General features: G+C 41.6%; 1 protein-coding gene across 1 annotated transcript in view; it reads right to left on the bottom strand.

Moving 5' to 3' along the window:
• AGBL4 (ATP/GTP binding protein like 4) overlaps window positions 1-20,084 on the bottom strand; it is a 950,635-nt gene that overhangs the window by 161,998 nt on the left and 768,553 nt on the right. The window contains exon 9 of the mRNA XM_026086666.1: window positions 1,240-1,351. Within this exon, the coding sequence (XP_025942451.1) occupies window positions 1,240-1,351 (112 nt within the window). The remainder of the gene's footprint in view (window positions 1-1,239; window positions 1,352-20,084) is intronic.

Raw genomic sequence — 20,084 nt, 5'->3', positions numbered from 1 at the left:
CCATCATCTAGAAGGAAAAATTGTCTTGTTSTTTGGGGTAGAAAAGAGAAAAGACCAAGCTGGCTGAGAAGCTCCTTTCTTTATTCTTCACCATCAGTCTAATACAGCAGGGTTTAGGCGCCTTAGTCACAGGCACAACTGTAGGTGCTGTATAAACAGAACAGAAAGATAAATTCTGCACCAATTAGCAGTCTAAGAAAATATTTTCAGTGCAATGGGATTCCATCCCAAATTCAGGGTCTTATGTATTCATTTATCTTCCTTGTACCTAAACTCACTTCTGTACAGGTAATACTATTAGCTGGGAGATAAAAGGTCCAACTGGGATGTACTGGCAGACTCAGGAGTTAAAGAAACTCTCATCCTGTACATGATGCAGCCAGGGACAATAATCCTCTGTCTCTAATAGCAAGTAAACCAGGTCCTTTTTTACATTACCAGAAAGAAAAAAAAATAAGAAAAACTTCAGGGCATTAAAGATCCAAATGCCTTTCCCATAATGTGAAGCACAAAGAGAGGACAAATATCAGGAATTCTATATAGAAGAAATAATCACCTGTGAAATCTCCTCTTACATTTTCAGGAGTGATTTTTTTCTACCCATCTCCATCTTTGTTCAGCAGTTTTTCTTGGGTGCCACGTTCAATAATCCTTCTGTACTTTGATGTCAAACATTTAATAACTGCCTGCCTCCCTCCCACTCGTCTTCTCCATATTCCCTGCAATCTATCTCCTCTGATTAGCTAAGATTTCACCTTCAAGAACACCTCTGCTTCTCTGAGTGAGACTGAGTGTGTGCATATGTGTTTATATAATATTTGCAAATATTATCCCCCTCCTGCTCTGCACGCTACATAGCAGCCCCTGCCGGAGCTCTGGATTAAGCATCAGTGCCATTCAGTAATTCAGTTTGGGGGGCCTGCTCTTTCGAATCCAGCTCAGGACATCACGAGCGCAGCTCGATTGAATTTAGGACCTGCTTTCCGCATTATTCCATATTTAATCTGAGCTGAGCTTCATTTCACTTGCTCTCCCCACTCTGATGCTTCCAGTGACAAAAGACTCTTCAGATGCTCCCTGATCTCATGCAGCGGGGGTGTCGTTTGCTTACTTCCCTCTTGGTTTGGTTTGCCACTGGATTAGGCCGCGTCAGAGCTGCCGGCAGCTTGCGGCACCCCGCGGGGAGAGAGTCGGTACCTCAGGCAAGTTGCCGGTCTAGCGTCAGCCCTCCCCACTCACCGGGTTGTTGTACATCTGAACGATGAGCTGTTTCACTCCGTGCAGCGTGGGATGAGCCCAAGGGGACGGGTTCGCCCAGTGCCGGTTCAAATCGAACCCCATCAGGGAGCACCTGCACACAAGAAAACACACGAAGGACCCAAGGAATCAGTACGGGCTGCAGCCTCTCCCGACTTCAGCTCTTCAAGCCAGGGTTATATCCCACAGCTGTAGAGTTCAAACAAGTTATTCTCACAGAAAAACAAACGCAAATCCTCCCCCGAGGACGAGGAAAGCCTGCAGCCACGGCCACAGTTAGAAATAACGCGAGCAGCAGAGCGTCTACAGAAACATCTTTGGCCATTCAGCCTCCCTGTCCTCCACAACACAGACGCTCCCCCTACCCGTTCCCTTCTGCCAGCTTGCCGCGCTGGCACTGGAAGGGCCCGGCAGGCCCCCCCCGGTCCTATCTCCTGAATGCTGCAGCGGTGGGGCTACAGCTATGAGGATGATTCACAAACTGCATCACCAGGACTTCGCTTTGCCTTCAGTCAGGCCTTGACTCAGCAATTGAAATCGATGGTCATTAAGCACGTGCTCAAGGGATTTAAAGCATGAATGTAATTGTTGCCCTAACCAGGGGCTCAGTCCCTTCCTCTCCTGTAATTGTCTGGGCAGAAGTTAGCACATCAAGCCACTCACGCTGTTAAAATGCTTATTGGCCATCAAATCCTGCGGGTGTGGAAGCACATATGCCACCTTGGCTTCTCCTTCCTGCTTTACTCGTGTCCTTAGCATATTGTCCGAGTTTGATTATGCTGCCCTTAGTTCTGCTGAGTAATATCCCATTCTGAGTGAAGTCCCATTGAAATCACATGGGCTGTCAGTAGGGTGAACACAAGAAATTAAAAGGCTGGAGGTGGCACAGAAAGGAGGGATGTCTGTCTATCTATCTAAGTGTCTATGGCCACTGATATGAACAGAGAGAGAAGTCCCCTCTGCTGTCTCAGCCTGAGCTTGGGACCGGTGGATCCTTGAATCTCAGGCAGGTCTTGCTCAGCAATTCTACGAAAGACTACACAGAGCCCACCATTTCTCCACAGGCAGAGATACAACTTTCTCTCTATATAAAACAAAGAATTAAAAAAAAAAAAAACAACCTCATTGCTAAGCCCTAAAGCTTCCTGAGAAAAGAAGAGCCTTCATTGATCCCTGGTCTATTATGAGAATGTCCGTTCTGCCTTAATCTCTTAAACACACCTATGTAAACAATAGAGATTTACTCCAGTGGCACTATCCTTCGAAAGCAATTCTAAGAATCTGATGACTGAGGAACATAAATTTAATTGGCAAAAAGAAAGGAAAATGCCCCACTTCTCTAACAGCTGAAGCAAATGACTGCATCCACCAAATCCAAATAAAACTACATGGGACAGGCAAAATGGTAAGAGAAGTGAGAGGATGAAACCATTAAGCTCACTTCCAAAAATGATGAATGAACGTTTTCCTAGGAACTAGGATCTGCTGAAAAGTACGAATTCAATGGGATGGTCTTGTATCAAAGTTCTGACTGGAAGCCCAGCAGGCAGGAGCTGCCTGACTCCTTGACTTTAGACAACCCAACTACCAGGCTGTCTGGGAGCTCCAGCACCTAGCTGCCAGCTCTCCAGCTCCTTTGCCACCAGCTTGGCATACAGACAAGGCTGATGGCTCACCGTGGGCGAGAATGCTACCTGCTTGTCGGGGTGGTCACCAGCCTGCTTGCCTACAGAACAGTCAGATTTTTTCTCTGGACACCCCAACAGTTAAAACTCCACAGACAACTCAGTTGTCTGCATCCCACTATAAAGCAAAACACATTATATAAGAGTTCTCCCTCTTTTTTTTGTTCCTAATGCAAACTCTCATCTCTGCTCAGTTCTACTAATCATTTCTTCCTCTTCTTTTGAATTCATAGAAGTTGATATAAAAGTATTTCCAGAGTCATAGGTGGAATTACACTGAGATAAAACTCGTATAAGAGCAGAATCATAAGAATGAGCTTTTCATTTAACAAACACAGGAACTGTGATGATCATCATGAGTTTTACTGTATTTTGGCACAGTTCCCAAGAAAACAGCATGCTCACTCTACAGGACATCATTCTTAAGAGATCAGAACATGAAATCATATCCCCCTTATATGGTTAAAGTGGCCCATTTACATTTGTTTTTAAGCATATTTAAAAGTAATAACACTACAGAAAACAAGCATATTTTGATTCCATTTTATTCATCTCCAAAGCACATTGCAGTGGCCAAGCTACAGAGCACCAAAAGCAAATTTTAATTTCAAATATGGATTGTCAATATTATATTTGGGGCTTGGGGCTTTTTAGATAACTTTTAGATAAAATAAGTCATCCACATAGGGAACAGAAGTAAGCAATATATGATATTTCTGTAAGATATCAAGGCACTGCAATTTGCAATATTTGAATTTGCTATGAATCTCTGCTTAGTGATGAATCTCATAGTTTATTTCAAGCAACAAGAACAGTTGAAAATAGTTGTCTCTACTTGAGAAGACTTCATAAACAGAGAAAGAAGCAATGTTTGACAAACAAGTTATTCATTTGGGAAGCTCCTCTGAGCTCTATTTAATAGGATCCCAAATTAATTTCCAAATATCATTTAGCTAGTCTTTGATGCAGTATATCACATCTCTATCAATGTAACAATTAATTTAATTTCTGATGAAGGCATTACTGTTTCTTTTCAGTCTGGAAACAGTGTAAAATTTCTTTTTTTTAAAAAAAAAAAAAAGTCTTTTTTCTTTCCCTTTTGCCTAAAGACAAATTTGTATCTACCGCACTCACTCTTTATTCATCTGTTGCAAACTTGTGGTCTCTCTAAGGAAACATCAAGTTGTGTTCCTTGGTACTTCAGATTTGATTATTGACTCTATTACATGTAGAACTGTCTCCCAAAGCTCATATATATCAGGACATGACCAAAACATACGCTAAGAGTCTCCCACATGCCTATTACAGATCCTGCATTCATTATATTCTCTTACTCCCAGATGATGTGATCTCTCTTGTGGCTAATACCTAATACTTCCAATGCAAGAACTCGAACAGGATACCTTCAACATTGCATCTTGCAGTGATTTTTAATTCCCCCTACCAAACTTAAGCCAGTTCATTTCTAGTACACATTGCTTGCTACTTCCCATTGTTTAACTGTTTATCTCCTGCTTCAAATACTGGGTAGACAAAGTAGAAATATAGGTATCCTCTGGAAACAGCAGCTCTACAGCAGGAAACACCAATGTTCCCTTATAATACAGCGTCCTTCAAATATTTAAAGACCAGTTATCTCTTACTCAGACTGCAAGTTTTCTCATTGACTTCAGTGCAGTTCTTTGTGTGACTATAATTGTTTCCCACTTTGAGAAAGGACACCAAAATCTGTTCTGTTCAGATCGGGTTTGTTTATAGGATACAGTAAACAAACTAGCGTGTTCAGTATAAAATTTACAAGGGGAGGAAAAAACCCTAAATTGTATCAAAGGACTGTTTTAGGATGACCTTTAAATGGGGATGTGCGGGAGAGCAACACAGGAAGACATGGCAGACTCTAAGAGCGGTAAGGGGAAACAGAAGCACCTTTGAAGGTAGGAAGAGGTGGAACAGGTGAACACCTCCAGAGTGAAKGCACTGGAGAAAACCCATGAGGTTTAATGGAGCATACCCATGAGTGCTCTTATAAATGCGACAGGTCATACTGATATCGAGCCAGACAAGAATGATACGCTGGTACAGTCTCTCTCACATGACAGCAAGGTGTAATCAGGAGTAGGTGAGCTTTGTACAATAAGAAAAGTAGCATAATGCAGCTATTATATGATTGTGCTCAGCATTCACGTGATGAAATTCTGGGTTTTGTGTCACATCACCATAGCTTCCACAGAAACTGGCTAGTATGTCATTCAAAATATTTAAGCCATTAGCAACTGTTTGAATTTTGGATGATGCTGGGTAGGGTCTGCTAGATATACAGATCAACAAATACGTTTCTGTTCAACCACTGAATGTGCATTTAAATCAGGTTCTGTGATTTTACTTGTGAATCAGAATCTGCATTCCGCAAACATTCTTCAGTCTTTATCTGAAATTTCTGTTTTCTACCAGTAAATAAATTTATTACAGTGTTTACAAATTTACATACATAAACACAGTGCAAATTCAGTCAAAGCAAATGAGTTTCAAAATTGAAATGGAAACTGAAACATTTTGCAGTATTCATCCCTCCCTACTTGGGAGACAGCCAGATCTCAAGAGGTTACCAGCTCAACTCAGTAAAACCAAAGACATTCAGACCATCACTGAGCTTGCTGGGTGATTATCCGTGCAGAACTTTCTCACCCCTAGAGGTTTAACTCATCACTGGTTTTAAGTATTCCTTACGCAGCTGCTTTAATGAAAACATCCTTGTCCCTTGCTAGAACTGAGGAAGGTTTAGTACCAAGGCCTATACTGGCTTTATTTTTAAGGCTGCTTCCTCTTCTTTCAAGTTGTGGCTTTTCTGTGGACCTCTGCCTTCCTCCTTTCACTTCTGTTCTCTACCCCCTATTCCTTTTTCCTACTATGCGAGTCCAAGTCTCTCACTAACAGACCCATTTCCACAAGGTGAGATATGGAGAATAATGGAGGAAAGGAGTTAAAGAAATCCTTTTTCATGGCATATGATTTATTACAAAGAGAACTCTACACTCTTCCCTTCAGCTTTGTAAGGTTGCGTTGGTTCATTGGATCAGCACCAGGTGAATCTCCAGATAATACCGCACACAAAGCCGGGGAGTTCAAATCCACAAATGGCACTACTGACAGGGTTAGGATTTGAAATTGAAAAGGTGTTGGGGGGGGAGGGGGCTGCACTCACTTTTTTTTCCCCAGGCATATTGCAATAAGAGCGGAGACAGAGGGTAATTGGTCTCTATTGTTGCACTTCTTCGAGGCAAGAGTTATAGCAAGGAACTGCTGTGAGACTRCAGCCTGCAATATCATGCAGAAACGGTAGCTGTGCAGTAGGAGAGCGTGAATACAAGGCGAACACATGGAAGACTTGCTTCTTTTAATAAATATATCATTTTAAACCTGTTATAGTCACGACATTTTACAAATCAACTCTACACCTGTCGTCATCAGGGAAGTCAGAGTCTTCATTAGCATGCATTTCCCCGTTTGGGTGCTTGGGGCTTGCGATTTATGCATTTGCCTATTATTCATTAAAGAGGATTCATTCAAGCCCACATGTTCTAAGGCAATTAGGTACCAAGACAGTCTAACGCTCCAGCTCCAGCCACGGAGACTTCCCCCTCCCCACTCTCTCCCCCCCTCCTCAGCTTTCTGCATTTTTTAGTTTAGAGCTCTGGAAATCTTCACAAAGGCTATTTAACATAACCACTGCAGTGTGCTCCAGGCAGAGCACAAGTGGCCGCACAGAGCGGAACAGCATTAGCTCGCAGAGGCCACATGGTGGAGTAGATGTTTACAGAATGAGCGCTGCATGGTGTACTGACATAATTTTAAATAGTACATGACGGTTAAAGATGTGTTTCTCCATTTTCTGTGTAAACAGTGTTAAATAAGAATAAACACAAAGGGATATTTTCTCCTTCTGATGAATACATGCATTTCTCAGAGCTGGTAACAGGCGTTACAGACACACGCACCAAGGAGAGCACACGGCCCCACCTGGCATGGGTAAAACCCCCTTCTCCAATCTGCAGGATACATCTCAATTCCACTATTTAACTCTCCCTACATACCCTGACTTCTCAATAACATCAGAAGGATTCCTGGTCACAAAGCACAACACTGGAAACAAAACCCAGCACGCAGGCAGGAGCACCCTGCCCTACAAACGCACCTCGGATGCAAGACAGTAAGATCTGATAATTAGCGTAGCTCATCCTTGGGCGCTAGCACAGGACTGTTCCCCTGCTACATATTTTCCAGCATGGTGTCCAGTCCAGTTTTCAGTTTTTCAAGGGACAGGGTGTCCAGCACGTCCCCAGGGAGGTGAGTCACAGCTCACCAAAGCTGGCCCTAGGGAGCTCGTGTCGCTGCTGCCGGGCCCCGCGCACGAAGCCCTCCCAATGCGCGTGCTCCAGGAGCAGGTCTCACGCCTTCCCTGCTCCTGGAAGGGACCACAGGGCTCCCACTCTCCAACTGCACGCTGACTCACGCCCGCCCATCAATCTTGTGCACCCAGACGCTTTAACTAAGTTAACAAGAACTCCCACAGTTCTTCCATTTTGAAGCCTGATTCATAGGTTGGCCTTTTCAAAACCAAAGGTATCGTTCACTTAGAGTGAGCAGCTGCACACCCAGTGGGATTTTTTCCAACTTGCGGATCCCTAAAAATTTTCCACTACAAACACTGACTCACGGGAAATTTCCTATATATAGCCCGTGATGCAGTATTATCCAAACCTGTGTTCCTGAGGTAGCCCATGAGTCACCTGAACTCACAGGTCACAAGCTGCAAAACACTGAGAAATAAAATTATAGTTACATATGCGCTTAATTTACTGGACTCCCACCTTTCTGAATACCCTCAGCAAGTCTAGTTCCTCTAGGCTCTCTTGCCCAGCCTGCCTGATAATTCAGCTTTTCCACACAACACACTGATCCTGTCTCCTTACAAACCTTGCTTCTCAGGCAGGCAGACCTTTTTTTAAACTCCTGGTGTTTCTTTGTTGTTCTGCACTCCTGGCTTTAGTCCCCTTTGGCAGGTTGGGTAGAGATAAGGTAAAGTCGTCACAGTGGTTCATAGAAAACAACTAGGACACACGTAAGCATTTCCTGAGACACAGCTTATCTTAAGCAGTGTTTTTGTTCCCGCTTCTTCCCCCTCCTCAGACTGTTCAGTTAATCTGACGCACAATACACCTCCCAATTATTGCAGAATACCCCAGATGCACTACACTGACATTCCCATTCTGTTCCAATATATATTTCATTTAGCAGATGAAGTAACCAGACTTGCTTAACCTAGTCACCTTCAGGCAAGTGGAAAGGAGTTGCATGTTTCCTGTAGACAAGCATGGTACGAAATCCCCCAAAAGATGGTTCGGCTCTTACTATCAGACCTRTTACACACAGAAAGCTGCAGTTAAACAGCCAACCTTAATGTCACAAAGCTGAGCTCTCAAAAGTTCAGAAATGCCACAGCTGCACAGATATCCACAACCTTCATTCAGCTCTCTGTACGTCATTATCATGACACAGTCTTTAACTACAGGAGCACAAGGTATTTTTCCACAGGGCTCTTTCTTTATTCCATGCACAGGATCAACAYTGCTCATTAATGATCAGATTATACAATATTTTGGCTTTTTTGTATTGTTCAATATGCAGCCCCAGGCTCCTACTTACTGCATGTTACTCAAAGCCTGCTCTGAAGATAGAGTTGTTCAGTTCTTCATGGGCTTTTCTAAAGTGCTTATCACTGTGGGAGATGACTGCTACATAAACATTGATGAACTTATTTTCCCAGCAGTACTGCTGCAGGAGGGGACCACACTGTCCCCAGTTTATAGAGGAACAATTGGGCACAAAGTAACTCACGTAAGAGACAYCCACTAATTTGGGCCACTGTAGCTCAGAGGCCTAGGACAGGATTTTTGTTTAAGAGCACTTAACTATATAGCTTGTTACATGCTCAGCATCTAACTCACTCAGGTTTGAGCTGAGGGCTGTACTCAAGGCTTCTCTAAATCTGATCCCAAAGTGGCAGTGTGAGTGGATAGATTATAGAAAAAATCCAAGTCTGGGTAGCTAGGAGAGTTGGAAGTGAAGGTTCCTACAAAATGGTAAGGTATTATGAGATCATAAACACATTTGGGGGTGCAGTTTTACCCTAATTCAGCTATTTTRCTTGCTTTGGAACCCAATACTGCTTCAATCAACCCTGTGCCTGGGATGTGCCCTCATACGCGGTGTTTAGGGTTAGCACCATCCCTGACGCTTCCGTTACTCTCCTGAACAGAATTAACCGATTACTCTGCTACATTACAAGCTGCCAGACTTTGCATCCAGAACTATCACTCATGCTAAGGCAGTCAGGCTACACACGCACGCTCTCAATATGCCAAAATCCAGCTAGAAGAAATCCATCTTCAGCATCACAAAGTCCTTTTCCTCTCTCATATCCTTAAGCATGAGTTTGACTTAATACCAAACTGTCAAGAAGGTGTGCTTTATTCAGGTGAGACAGCAAACAGAAAAGCCACGCAGGACTGGCGAATTGCTGGCTGAACTCTAATGGACAAGGCTTCTCTGCTCAGCACCAAGGAGCACTATCCCTGGCTTCCTTTTATAACTATGTTTGCTAACAGGCTCTAACACACTTGCGTATTTCTCAGTCCCATACACAGCCAGTCTTGATTGCATTCCTGCACAGTCTTGCTATGTCTGTAAATAGTTTGGCTTGCAAATGACTTTTTGAATTGGATACATAAATATCCATCCATTTTGGGTCAGTGGGAGAGAAGTCCCCTTTATTGTCACTGCACAGCATTACTCAACCCACATATATTCCCTGCAAGCAGCCTACCCCCTGCTTCACTAGTTAGCATGTATAATTTTCATCAGCAGTTAGAGTCAGGGATACATCCATTAGCAAGGCACTCAAATACAAAGTCCCTTTACCACTATTAAGTGAAAAATTTACAATTGTATGGAAAGTCCTGAACAAAATCCCAGGTCCCATAATATTACAGGGTGGGGGTAGGGGAAATGACCCAGTAGCTCACTCAGGGTGATAACATGAGACTGTGGAGACTTCTTATGCAACCTAGGGAAAAATTGCAATGCCCCAGTCCATCTCTTGTAAAAATAATTATACTACCAACCCTCCRTGGTGTTTTGAGAGGAAATAAGTGAAGGATTATGAAGTACTTTGGTGCTACGGTGATGGGGATATATTAGGCTCCGTGGATAGAGATTAAGCGGTTTATGGAATGGCAGGAAAGTTCTCCGATAGAGGCTGAATTTCGGCAAGGTTCACTTCCAGCAAGATCCTACTATTTCACACTTAACACACACTTCTGAAATGTCTGTAAGAGCAAAAAAATAACCCAGTCCATTTCATCAGAGCAATCCTCTGCATTTTTTTTTTTTTATATCAGTGAACATTTCCTCTTTTTCCTTTTTACCTCAACTCCCTGTAACTAAAGACTTTTTCCTCTCAAATGTGTCTCTGTTCTCACTTTAATTTTCAAGGTCACCTGGCCCACTGGGTGTATCACATATTGCTGTCTAATTAAAGGAAGCAGATTAACCTTATTCTATTAGATTGTTTTAGTACCTGCCAGCTGACTACTGTGCATTAGCAAAGGGACAATGTGGCCAAGTCAGTTAAAAAACAACCAGCATTCATCTTTGGGAAGTCCACCAGAAGCTCTGAACACAATGCAAATGTTCTCCCCATTATCACTACTATGATAAAATAACAAACATTTCATAACAGGAATATTACCAATGTCTTGTTTGTCACATAACATTTCAGAAGATGGCAGGCAAGCTATGAAGCCCTGATCGGTCTTTGATTGCAATCAACAAAAAGCCCAGATGCTTTCAAAGGGAGTTAAATCAGGCTGTGATCCTTTCCAATCACTTCTTAATTTAAGGGGCAGAGTTTCACCATCTGAGCTTCAATGTGTGGTAGTGCCTCAGTCCAAACAACACAGAGAAGGAGAAGATATTTGACAGCACAATGGTCTCTGTTCCATTACCAATTTCTACCTCACAAATCACACAGGCTTTGTATTTTCCACCAATCCCATCAGTTAAACACACTATGTGGCCTAGAAGGCAAGCTACCTGGCAAAGTTACGTTTCTCATAATATTCCATGACATCTCCTCTCACTAACTCAAAACAATGTATGGGGGGATTTGGTGCCATCACATGAGATATGGGTCAGTTGTCTGATACGGATGCTTGTCTGATGCAGAAGAATGGGAATGTAAAGCACTCAAACTGTAACTTCTATTAATCACTGCGACGCATCAGCAGAATGTGATTTGATACCAAGCCAAGCTGAAACTACACATTTTGATTCCAGAGCACTGAAACATCTCATTGCATTGAATAATGGTAAAATGAAAGATTAGTTCGAGAATCCTGATGAGAATATTAAATCTGAAAATTTAAACCTTCAGGGACTGGGAGCATTTGCTTTTTCTGTTATTATCCATCAAAAATGGGCATTTGRGAAAAAAATGGCCAGAAAAGCAATTTTTGCCTACTAGTTAATAGAAAATTTTATCAGTATACCCTTTTCTGAGATATACAGAGCAAGGTAACAATTTCTGAAGACATATAACAGTTGAAGAAAGGAGGTGAGGATGAAAAGTCATGCCAAGCTAAATCTGCATGTAACCTTTACATAGGCAGACCAGGAAAGATTCCAGGTAGAAAGCTGATGTTGGCATACTTGTTATTCCACCCTGTACATTAGACCTGTTTAATCAAGAAAGCAGCTGTCTTACCTAAATATTCATGAATTACAGATTTCTTGTCAGTCCAGTTCCTTGAATTAAACCTGCCATGCAGAACTGATCTTATTTTCTTAAGTAATCCGTTAAGAGATCATTACATGTGAAATTACAACACGCCACTGGACTTGGCTTCATACATCTCTTGTCATCCCTAGGTACTTCACTTTTAGACATGACCGTAGAAGGTTCCATAATTGTCAGAGACAAGGGCGCACCCTTCAGTCTAACTGTATGTCTCTGGCATTGTGATCTGTATTATTTTTCTAGTGAGCTCTCCTTTCAATCAGCCAACTGATGAATATTAAAGCACTAAAATACACAGGTACATTAAAACTATGCTAGCAAAGTGAAACAAAGAGCTCAACTGTATGTTGATTCACTGGCAGCCTTGTCCACTGCCACTCAAAAAATAAAATGAATAGATAGAGCACATGCCCCATATTACTTTGGCCAAGTTTTATAGGGAAACTTACATTCAATCCAGTAGCATCTCTGAGAAATTCTTATGCTTGTTGCTGTCAGCACCATGAGTGTAAGAGACAGCCTGTGTCATCCTCTATTGAGATGGGGAATGTTATACCAGTTCTCTTAAGCATATTACATGTGAAATGAAAGATGCCACAGTAGTGGGAGAAAATTCAATGCAAGACTGTCTCATGGTTATGAAGTACAAATGCTCATGGGCTCCCACATGCTGCAGCACCCGATAACTATCACCTTTCCATGCAGATCATTGTCAGAGCTCCCTTTCCCATCACATCTACACCAGACCAACAGAAGAGCTACTTTTCAGTATGGCTTCGTGAGAAAATGAAACTTGCACAACCATATTGTGCATGCACAAACACGTGTTTGCCTCTCTCTCCTTCTCCGCCCTTCCCCATCTAACTTTTAAACCCATTGGCCAACTTTAACTCAATTTCACAGAAAGAACATAACAGTAAGGAAGTTTACATATATATAAAGTAAGTGTGTGTGCATATGTGTAAGGGGAAAAGGTCAGGCTTAGACAGATAGATGCATGAAAAGCTCTTGTGCAAGTCCAGCCAGGCTACAACTCTGCTTTTCATTTGACTCCGTGTGCACCTATAAAGGACTAGAGATGAACCACAGTGATATGGCAGTGCCAGGAGAAGCAGTCCCCACAGACAATGAGCCGTGTACAGATGGCAGAGAAATTGGAGGCTGGAGAGGAGTTTTTGGCTTTTTGCCTGAAATAGAATCCAGCAGATATTACTGGCACTAGGCACATACAGAAATCACTTCATCCTGCCCTGGGATGCAGTCTCCACACAGGAGAATGCTGCACCCATTTAAACCAACTATAATGTCACAGATTTTCAATTCCTGTAAGTTTAACAAAAACAGGCAGCTAAGTAGAAGAGAAAAAGGGAGCTCCTATGAACTAAAGAACTAAACTAAACTAAAGAAAAGATTATATCATGATGTCTATCTTTTTTAGGCAACAGAGAATCCACCATGGGAAGAAGCCATTATGAATTTCCATCCATGGTGATTTTCAAAACTTGACTGGAAAAAGCACTTAGTCCAGCTTTGAGCAGGGGGTTGGTCATGAAGACCTCCAGAGGTCATATTAATGTATTTTTCCTATGATTTTATGAAAGCCCCAAATATAGGGAAAGTTTCAACTGCTGTTCATATCTTGGTAGACACCAGAGAACCCACCTGTGGGACAGCAGACTTCACAGGTTCATGGAATGACCTTTATGCATATTTTCAGAGTCTGATGCAGTTCAGCACCCTTGAAATACAAACCTGTAGCAAAAATGTACAATGAATGAGAACATATATGAGTGGGAAGTGGAGGAGCAAACAGATTTCAATTTCAAGCTTTCATGGCTTAGCATAAACAAACACRAAACAATTCATCCTCAGAACACAGAGGTGGGAGGACAATACTGACAGTGTCCTCTAGACACATCAGGAGACTGAGAACTAGAAAGCCCAGAGCAAAGAGAACATTTCAAAAAAAGTGTTTAAAGCCTTAGGAAAGTTAGAAGAAAAGATGCAGCTTGCCCGATTCATTCATGGGGAAGGTAACAGCAACTCTCCTCATACACTGCTACCCCYCAGCCTGCTAAATATAAGCCAGCCCTGTCAAGTGTTGCTTTCTCCTTAACAAACACAACATTTTAAAATCGGAGTTAAAATTTGGAATGGGTGAACAGATTTTGGAAAAATAAGAACAGTCTAATAACTTTCTAGAGATAGAAACAAAAATAGCTTCTAGAGAACTTATGCTGCATTAAGTCTCTTTATGAGTCTGCAAAGCCTATTTGAATTTCAGATTTCCCTCTCCATTATTTTTCACAAATTCCTCCTCTGCCCATATCTAAGCTGGCATGGGGCTAAAACTAAGATGATGTCTCATTTCTGCTCTCCCACACCTTTTACTTGACAGACAATGCAATAACCTTGTAGTGATTATAAAGTGATTAGGAAGATGGTTTTCTTCTGATTCAGATTCTTACAGATACTCATTAAGCTGTAAATGGACAGTCTAAGAAAGTCTGTCTCCCCAGCTGATTTGCCCATTAGCTTGCCTTTCCCACAGTACCAAAAGCAATGATGCACTGAGTAGATACTTGCTCAAAGCTTCAGCATCAGCAGTGCCTCCCATGAAAAGTTTTTGAAGCAYCRTAGACAAAAATGAAAGAATAATGCTAGTTCAGACCGTGCCCCAATCCCATCRCTTCTGTTTTGAAGAGACAAAGTGTAAGTCCTTGTGTTCCTGACCCATCCCACAATGTCACCTTCCTGATGGGGTTCAGCTACACCTCAACCTGAGAAGTACATGAATATTTGGCAAGCGAAACGGAGAACACTTCAATAGTGCTGATGCCTCATTTGTCCAAGCTGAAGACTATGATCCAAGCGTCTTGGCTTCCACTGCCGACTGAGGTAGTTCTTTTGTTATGGTACTTAGTCCTCCCTTCAGATATTTTGGAAGCAGATTCCTCTTCCTGTCCCCTGCCAAAAATTTTCAAGACAATTGTTAAGGCCCCAGAAGCGGGATTACTGGAGGTAGGTAGAGAAAAGAGCAGTTTGCTGCCTTCAGAATCAAACCATTCTTCTATACCAGCTTGACCTGACTGCCTGCCAAGAACACTGTGGTACCCCTATCTGAAACTCACGTTCAAACTGACAGAGCAGAATTAATCAAATAAACCAAACTTTGACAGTAGTGAAGTAAGTCACCCTGACCATGCACATGCTTGAAAGAAAGTGGAGGTAAACAAATTTGGAGCTTACAAAATTAAGTGTGTCACTAGAATGGAAACACAAGGAAGAAGAGTTTCATGGACAGGAAAAGAGGAGAGGAAAATGACTTTCTCCACTTTGAAAGAAAATTTATTGAAGCCTGGAAGACAAGAAAAGAGGCAAAGAAGAAACAAAACAAAACAACCCAGAAGGGCTCTGAAAATCCAATCTCTCCCATCAGCCTCTGGAAAATGGATAACCTATGCGTGGTATGATTGAATTTCTCTGTTTCATCACCCTAGTGGTAGCATCTTGTATGAAACTCTGGTTTATGAATTGAGTTTTGAGGGAGACCTGAGAGAGCAGGAGTTATACCAATCTAATCAGGATGTGACAAACACATGCATCAAAATGTTGCATTGTCAAGATCCAGAAACCACTTAATTCGAGAACGATTTTAAAGTTGGAAAGCAGTTTTGGCAACAGGATTAGAAATGATGAGAAGGAAGATGAAAATCCAGGTGGAGGAAGGTAACACAATTTTTTTCAAAACGTACTTTCAAAATTAGGCCAAGTTTCTGCACGGTCTCCGACTAAGTTGCTATACAAACCTACGTTTTGTTCAAATAAAAGACTCAGGTGTCTTCTTCCATTTACTCCATCTGTTTTCAAATGCTCATTGAACATACTCTAATAATAGAATAAAAGATACATGAAATGAGATAAATCACACCACAGTAAAATCCATAAAGCCATAGGATAAAACACCATAGAACATTCTGAGCAAAACACTGAACAAAGCCGGTAAAATACAAAAAAGTAACATGCTAATGTCATTGCCACACAGCAAAGAAAGCAAGATTCATGGGCTTCCTTTCTATTGGCTCCTAAACAAAAGCATGGCACAAAAATAGTCTGTGATTATCAATAACATAAGACCAAATCGGAAAGCATGTGCATTTAAGAGAGAGATGACATGAAATGCTTCCTTCCAAAGAAAAAGAATATCACAATCACTTTGTATTTCCCTCGTCTCAGCTTGCATTTCCTATCTAAATACTGAAGATAGTTTCAGAGGATAAGTACAGATTAGCAAAATATTCAAGGTGATTGAATGGATTAGTATTATTGTTTAGCACAATGCAAGGTGATAGAAAAATCCACAGAAAAGAAAGATCTGATATCTGGACAGCCACCTGAAATTATGCAGCTCCCACGCTGAATTTTTACATTTTTTGTAACATCATCAAGTGTCAGTAGTGGCCTGAAAACAATTCCAACTAAAGAGTGGGATTTAAAGCTGGGGATCTTGAGCAACAGGTGGAACAAAAATTCCAAAGTAAACTTCCATATTGTTCATCCCACAAATAGAAAATCCAGATGGTAGTGTCAGAGCCAAAAATAGCCCTTTCTAACAAAGTACACATAGTAATAATATGAAGAAACATTTTTCTGTAGGAGGGGAAGAAAAAAGAATTTAAATGCATCAAGAAAAGCCCATCTTAAGAGGAATTCATACTGGATCAAATGCCAGTCAGTCAGAGAGCATAAATATATGACATCCTCACCATGCCGGCCATTGCAATCAKGCCCAGCAGCTTACTCTCTCTGTTTTCCCTGCCATCATAGAGATCCACACTTTATTTACAGGTTTACTGATGTGTTGTGTTCCCCTTAGATCACAAGAATGCAATAACCCTATCAAAACAGATAGAGTGTTTCACTGYGTGACATGGCTATTTGGTTCAGTTCTTGGTATTAAGCATTAATAGAGTGAAGCTCAGCTCAAACTATCAACGATTCCACATAACCTGTAATTAGGGATGGAGATTTTGCATTCAGGTGTCACAATTCTACAGTTTTCTCAGTTTCCAGAACCAAAGACTTTATATTTCAAGCGTTTAATCAAAGGTCCTTAAAACCTCAGACATCTGTACTTTGCTTTTCATTGAAGTCCTTGGAGCGTACCACAGGCATTAATGAAATGTCCTACAATGAGTCAGTGAGGCAGGCACATAGTATTAGTCTCACTTTATAACTGAGAAGACTGAGAAACAGAGAGATCGAGTGAATCGTCCAAGATCATGTTGGACTTATTTGCCAGAGTCATAAATAGAAATCAGCACTCTGTAAAAATAAATCAATCACCTCCCTCCCTCCCCAGTGGAAGAAGCAGCAAAATATCATTTAATTTTAACTGCATGTATCCTTCCATACTTCTGGGTTACAGACAAGAAAGGAAATATCACTGTTCTGAGCAAGGCCATTCCCACAGAAAGTCTAGGCAGACCTTAAGCCATAAGTAACAAGTCTGCCAAAACTGTGTATCCTCACAAGAATGCCATTTGAATGTTTAAGATCCAAGATAATGGTACAGAGTTTTGAGATATCTCAATAGGCTCTACTCATCTGAAGAGAACCCCAGCTCCAAATTTACTCATGTTTGTTCATGGCTAATTATCGAGGCAGGAAGAAACAGTAGGTGACATTCATCAAGTGGACAACTGGATAGCTAAATATGCCAGGTTAGCAAAATTATCTTCAGACATGAAAAAGCGACTTGCCCAAGACTGGGTTGGGCACTTTTAGCCAAGCTAGAAACAAATTAGTGTTGATGCTTCTCTCGCCAGTGTAGCAGAACAGCTTAACCAGGGGGAGAAAAAAAAGAAACCCAAAGAGCCTTACTCAACCAAACCACGACAGATCCACCCCCACTCCCAGGGATGCAATATTCAAGTCTGACTGGAAAACATATAGTATATTATTTGGGCTAAAAAGGCTGTTTGCTTTTTACTTCTCTTGACAGTTTTGACAAGATGACTATCAGATGGAGGTTCAGAGATAGATGTAAAGCAGAAAAAGGCCAATTACCAACTTCTTTCTCCTTCAGAAATATTTGAAATTGCTTTCCAGTAACGAACAATACACAAGTATATCATTGAAAACTGAAAGGYGGCTTACCTGAGGCAACCAGCACAATAATTGGGACAATTCTCAAAGAAAACAAAAACATCTCTCTCCAAATTTCCTGTTCRCCATTCTTCTGATCTCCCCCACCCCTGAAATTATAAGTCAGGCCTTCTATTTGAGAACACCGGCATTCTCAAAGCAGCCACCAAGTGTGCTCTGGTAGTCACAGAACATAAAGAATTGGTAAAACAAAGTCTGTCATCACTGCAGAGTTTGCCTGCTGCAGTCTCCTGGCTATAGTGCTCAGCAAACAGGATGGTTAACCCGGCTCATGGTTTGCCCAAACTGAAAAAGCATTTCCAACATTGTAAAAGCCATACTCGTACCACAGACAAGGGGTATTTGGCTTTTATTAATCCTTTCTTGCTAGAAGGGGACATTTTGAGGCAAAGCCTGATGTCACAAAATCTCCTTAGCCCTATTTCTCTCTTTCTCCACCCATCCCATACTCCTTGGTTTAGCACTTGCAGAAGATGACAAGAACTTTCACAAATAAGAGAAACTTTTGAATAAAATAGATTGAAGGGAGTATTATGCATGGTAGTAATGAATAATGAGCCCTGGACAAAATAGAATTTACCAGTTAAATAAGACTAGGCGGTCATGGGGAAAGGTGGGGAGAAGAGGGATGATGCAAAAGTACTAGGACAAATGGCAGCAAATATGTCAGATCCACAATTTATGGGGTGGGGAAAGAGGTATAAAAGCAGTATTCCAGGATAATAAATTAAGGTCTGAGGGCATATTAAGGGAATAGGAAGTGAAGAAAAGCAGGGTGAGAATAAAAGGGATGAAGATGAAAGGGGGTCTCAGCAAAGCTGAGGAAAGTGGGAAGGAAGGAATAGATGAGTACACACCTCATCACAAAAAGCAGAGAGAGTTCAGCCAGAAGAGAGAATGCATTCAGGGAGGCCAAAAGGTTCTGATGTTACTGTTCATTCCATACGGAGAATGGGAGCAATCATAAAGTTTGGCTTCTGGGTCTATTTTCTAGTGCATGATCCAACTCAGCCCACAAATGCAGTTGTTTCCATCATAACACAGACAGGATTGCCAGGCAAAAATGTAACAGGCAGAGGTATACAGAGCTGACAACCTGATTCAGCTTCTGCTCTTAGGCTCTGATGTAGTAAAGCATTTAAGGTTTGCTTGAATCTCTTCCTTTTCTGGACAGATCTTCAACCCGCTTCCTCTTCTAGGCACGTTTCTGCCTCGTAGGAACAAGAGGGGCTTATGAATTCATGTTCCCAAGCTGTTTAGAAATGAGATGCAGCCTGACGACAAGGAAGAGCCAGTCATGGGCAGAGGCGGCTGACTTACGCTCCACGCTCCAGAGATGGGTTCTCATGGTGGGCCAGAAGTTGAGTGGGTCTCAGGGCAATTCAATATTTGCTTGCAGTGTAAATGCAACAGGAAAAGAACAGAAAGCCCTTCAGGACTCATTTAAAGAGAATAAGCACCAGTGAACATCAAAGATCACCAAGAAGATGTAGCTAGTGTCTCTTGAGAAAATGCACATAGAACAAGCCATTTTGTCAGCAACAGAATCCAAGGAATCTTGTTTCCAAAGGATATGAGTCTTGGGTTTCAGGTCCTGAGTAGGTTTCCTAATGTCTAAAAAACACCATGTGCATATTGCAGCCTTACACTCACAGCAGATACACTAATGTTTCTCTTCTACCTTCCTACATCTTTTCACAAAACTTACTGGTTTTGCAATTTAGACAGAGATAAACACAACATGGACTTCATTTTTTTGTTTGTGGTTTTTCAAAACATTGAGATACTTTGCAGAAGAACCTCAAGTTTTACCAAGTCACCTAGTTGAGCGCAGCTTGGGTACCAGACACTGGCCAAAGATGCATTTACCCTGCAATTCCCTAGTGCTATCATAGCCTCAGTGCACTTAGGAGAGCAAGTGACAATTCTTCCTCTAGACTTTAATTACTTTGCGGAAGARATTTTCTGTATGGATCTGTATTTTCTTTTTTCCTTCTTTCTTTATTTTTCCAAGTGAGCTCATTGATGACCTTTTTCCATGAGTGAAGTTATATTTATATGTTCAATATATCTCCTGGAGAAATTTCCAAGTGCTCTAGAGAGCTTGTGAAAATAGAAAA

The sequence above is a fragment of the Apteryx rowi genome, unplaced genomic scaffold (genome assembly GCF_003343035.1).
Source record: "Apteryx rowi isolate R43461 unplaced genomic scaffold, aptRow1 scaffold_7, whole genome shotgun sequence".
Lineage (NCBI taxonomy): Eukaryota > Metazoa > Chordata > Aves > Apterygiformes > Apterygidae > Apteryx > Apteryx rowi.
Note: the sequence above shows the minus strand (reverse complement) of the source record. Positions and strands in the feature narration are given on the sequence as shown.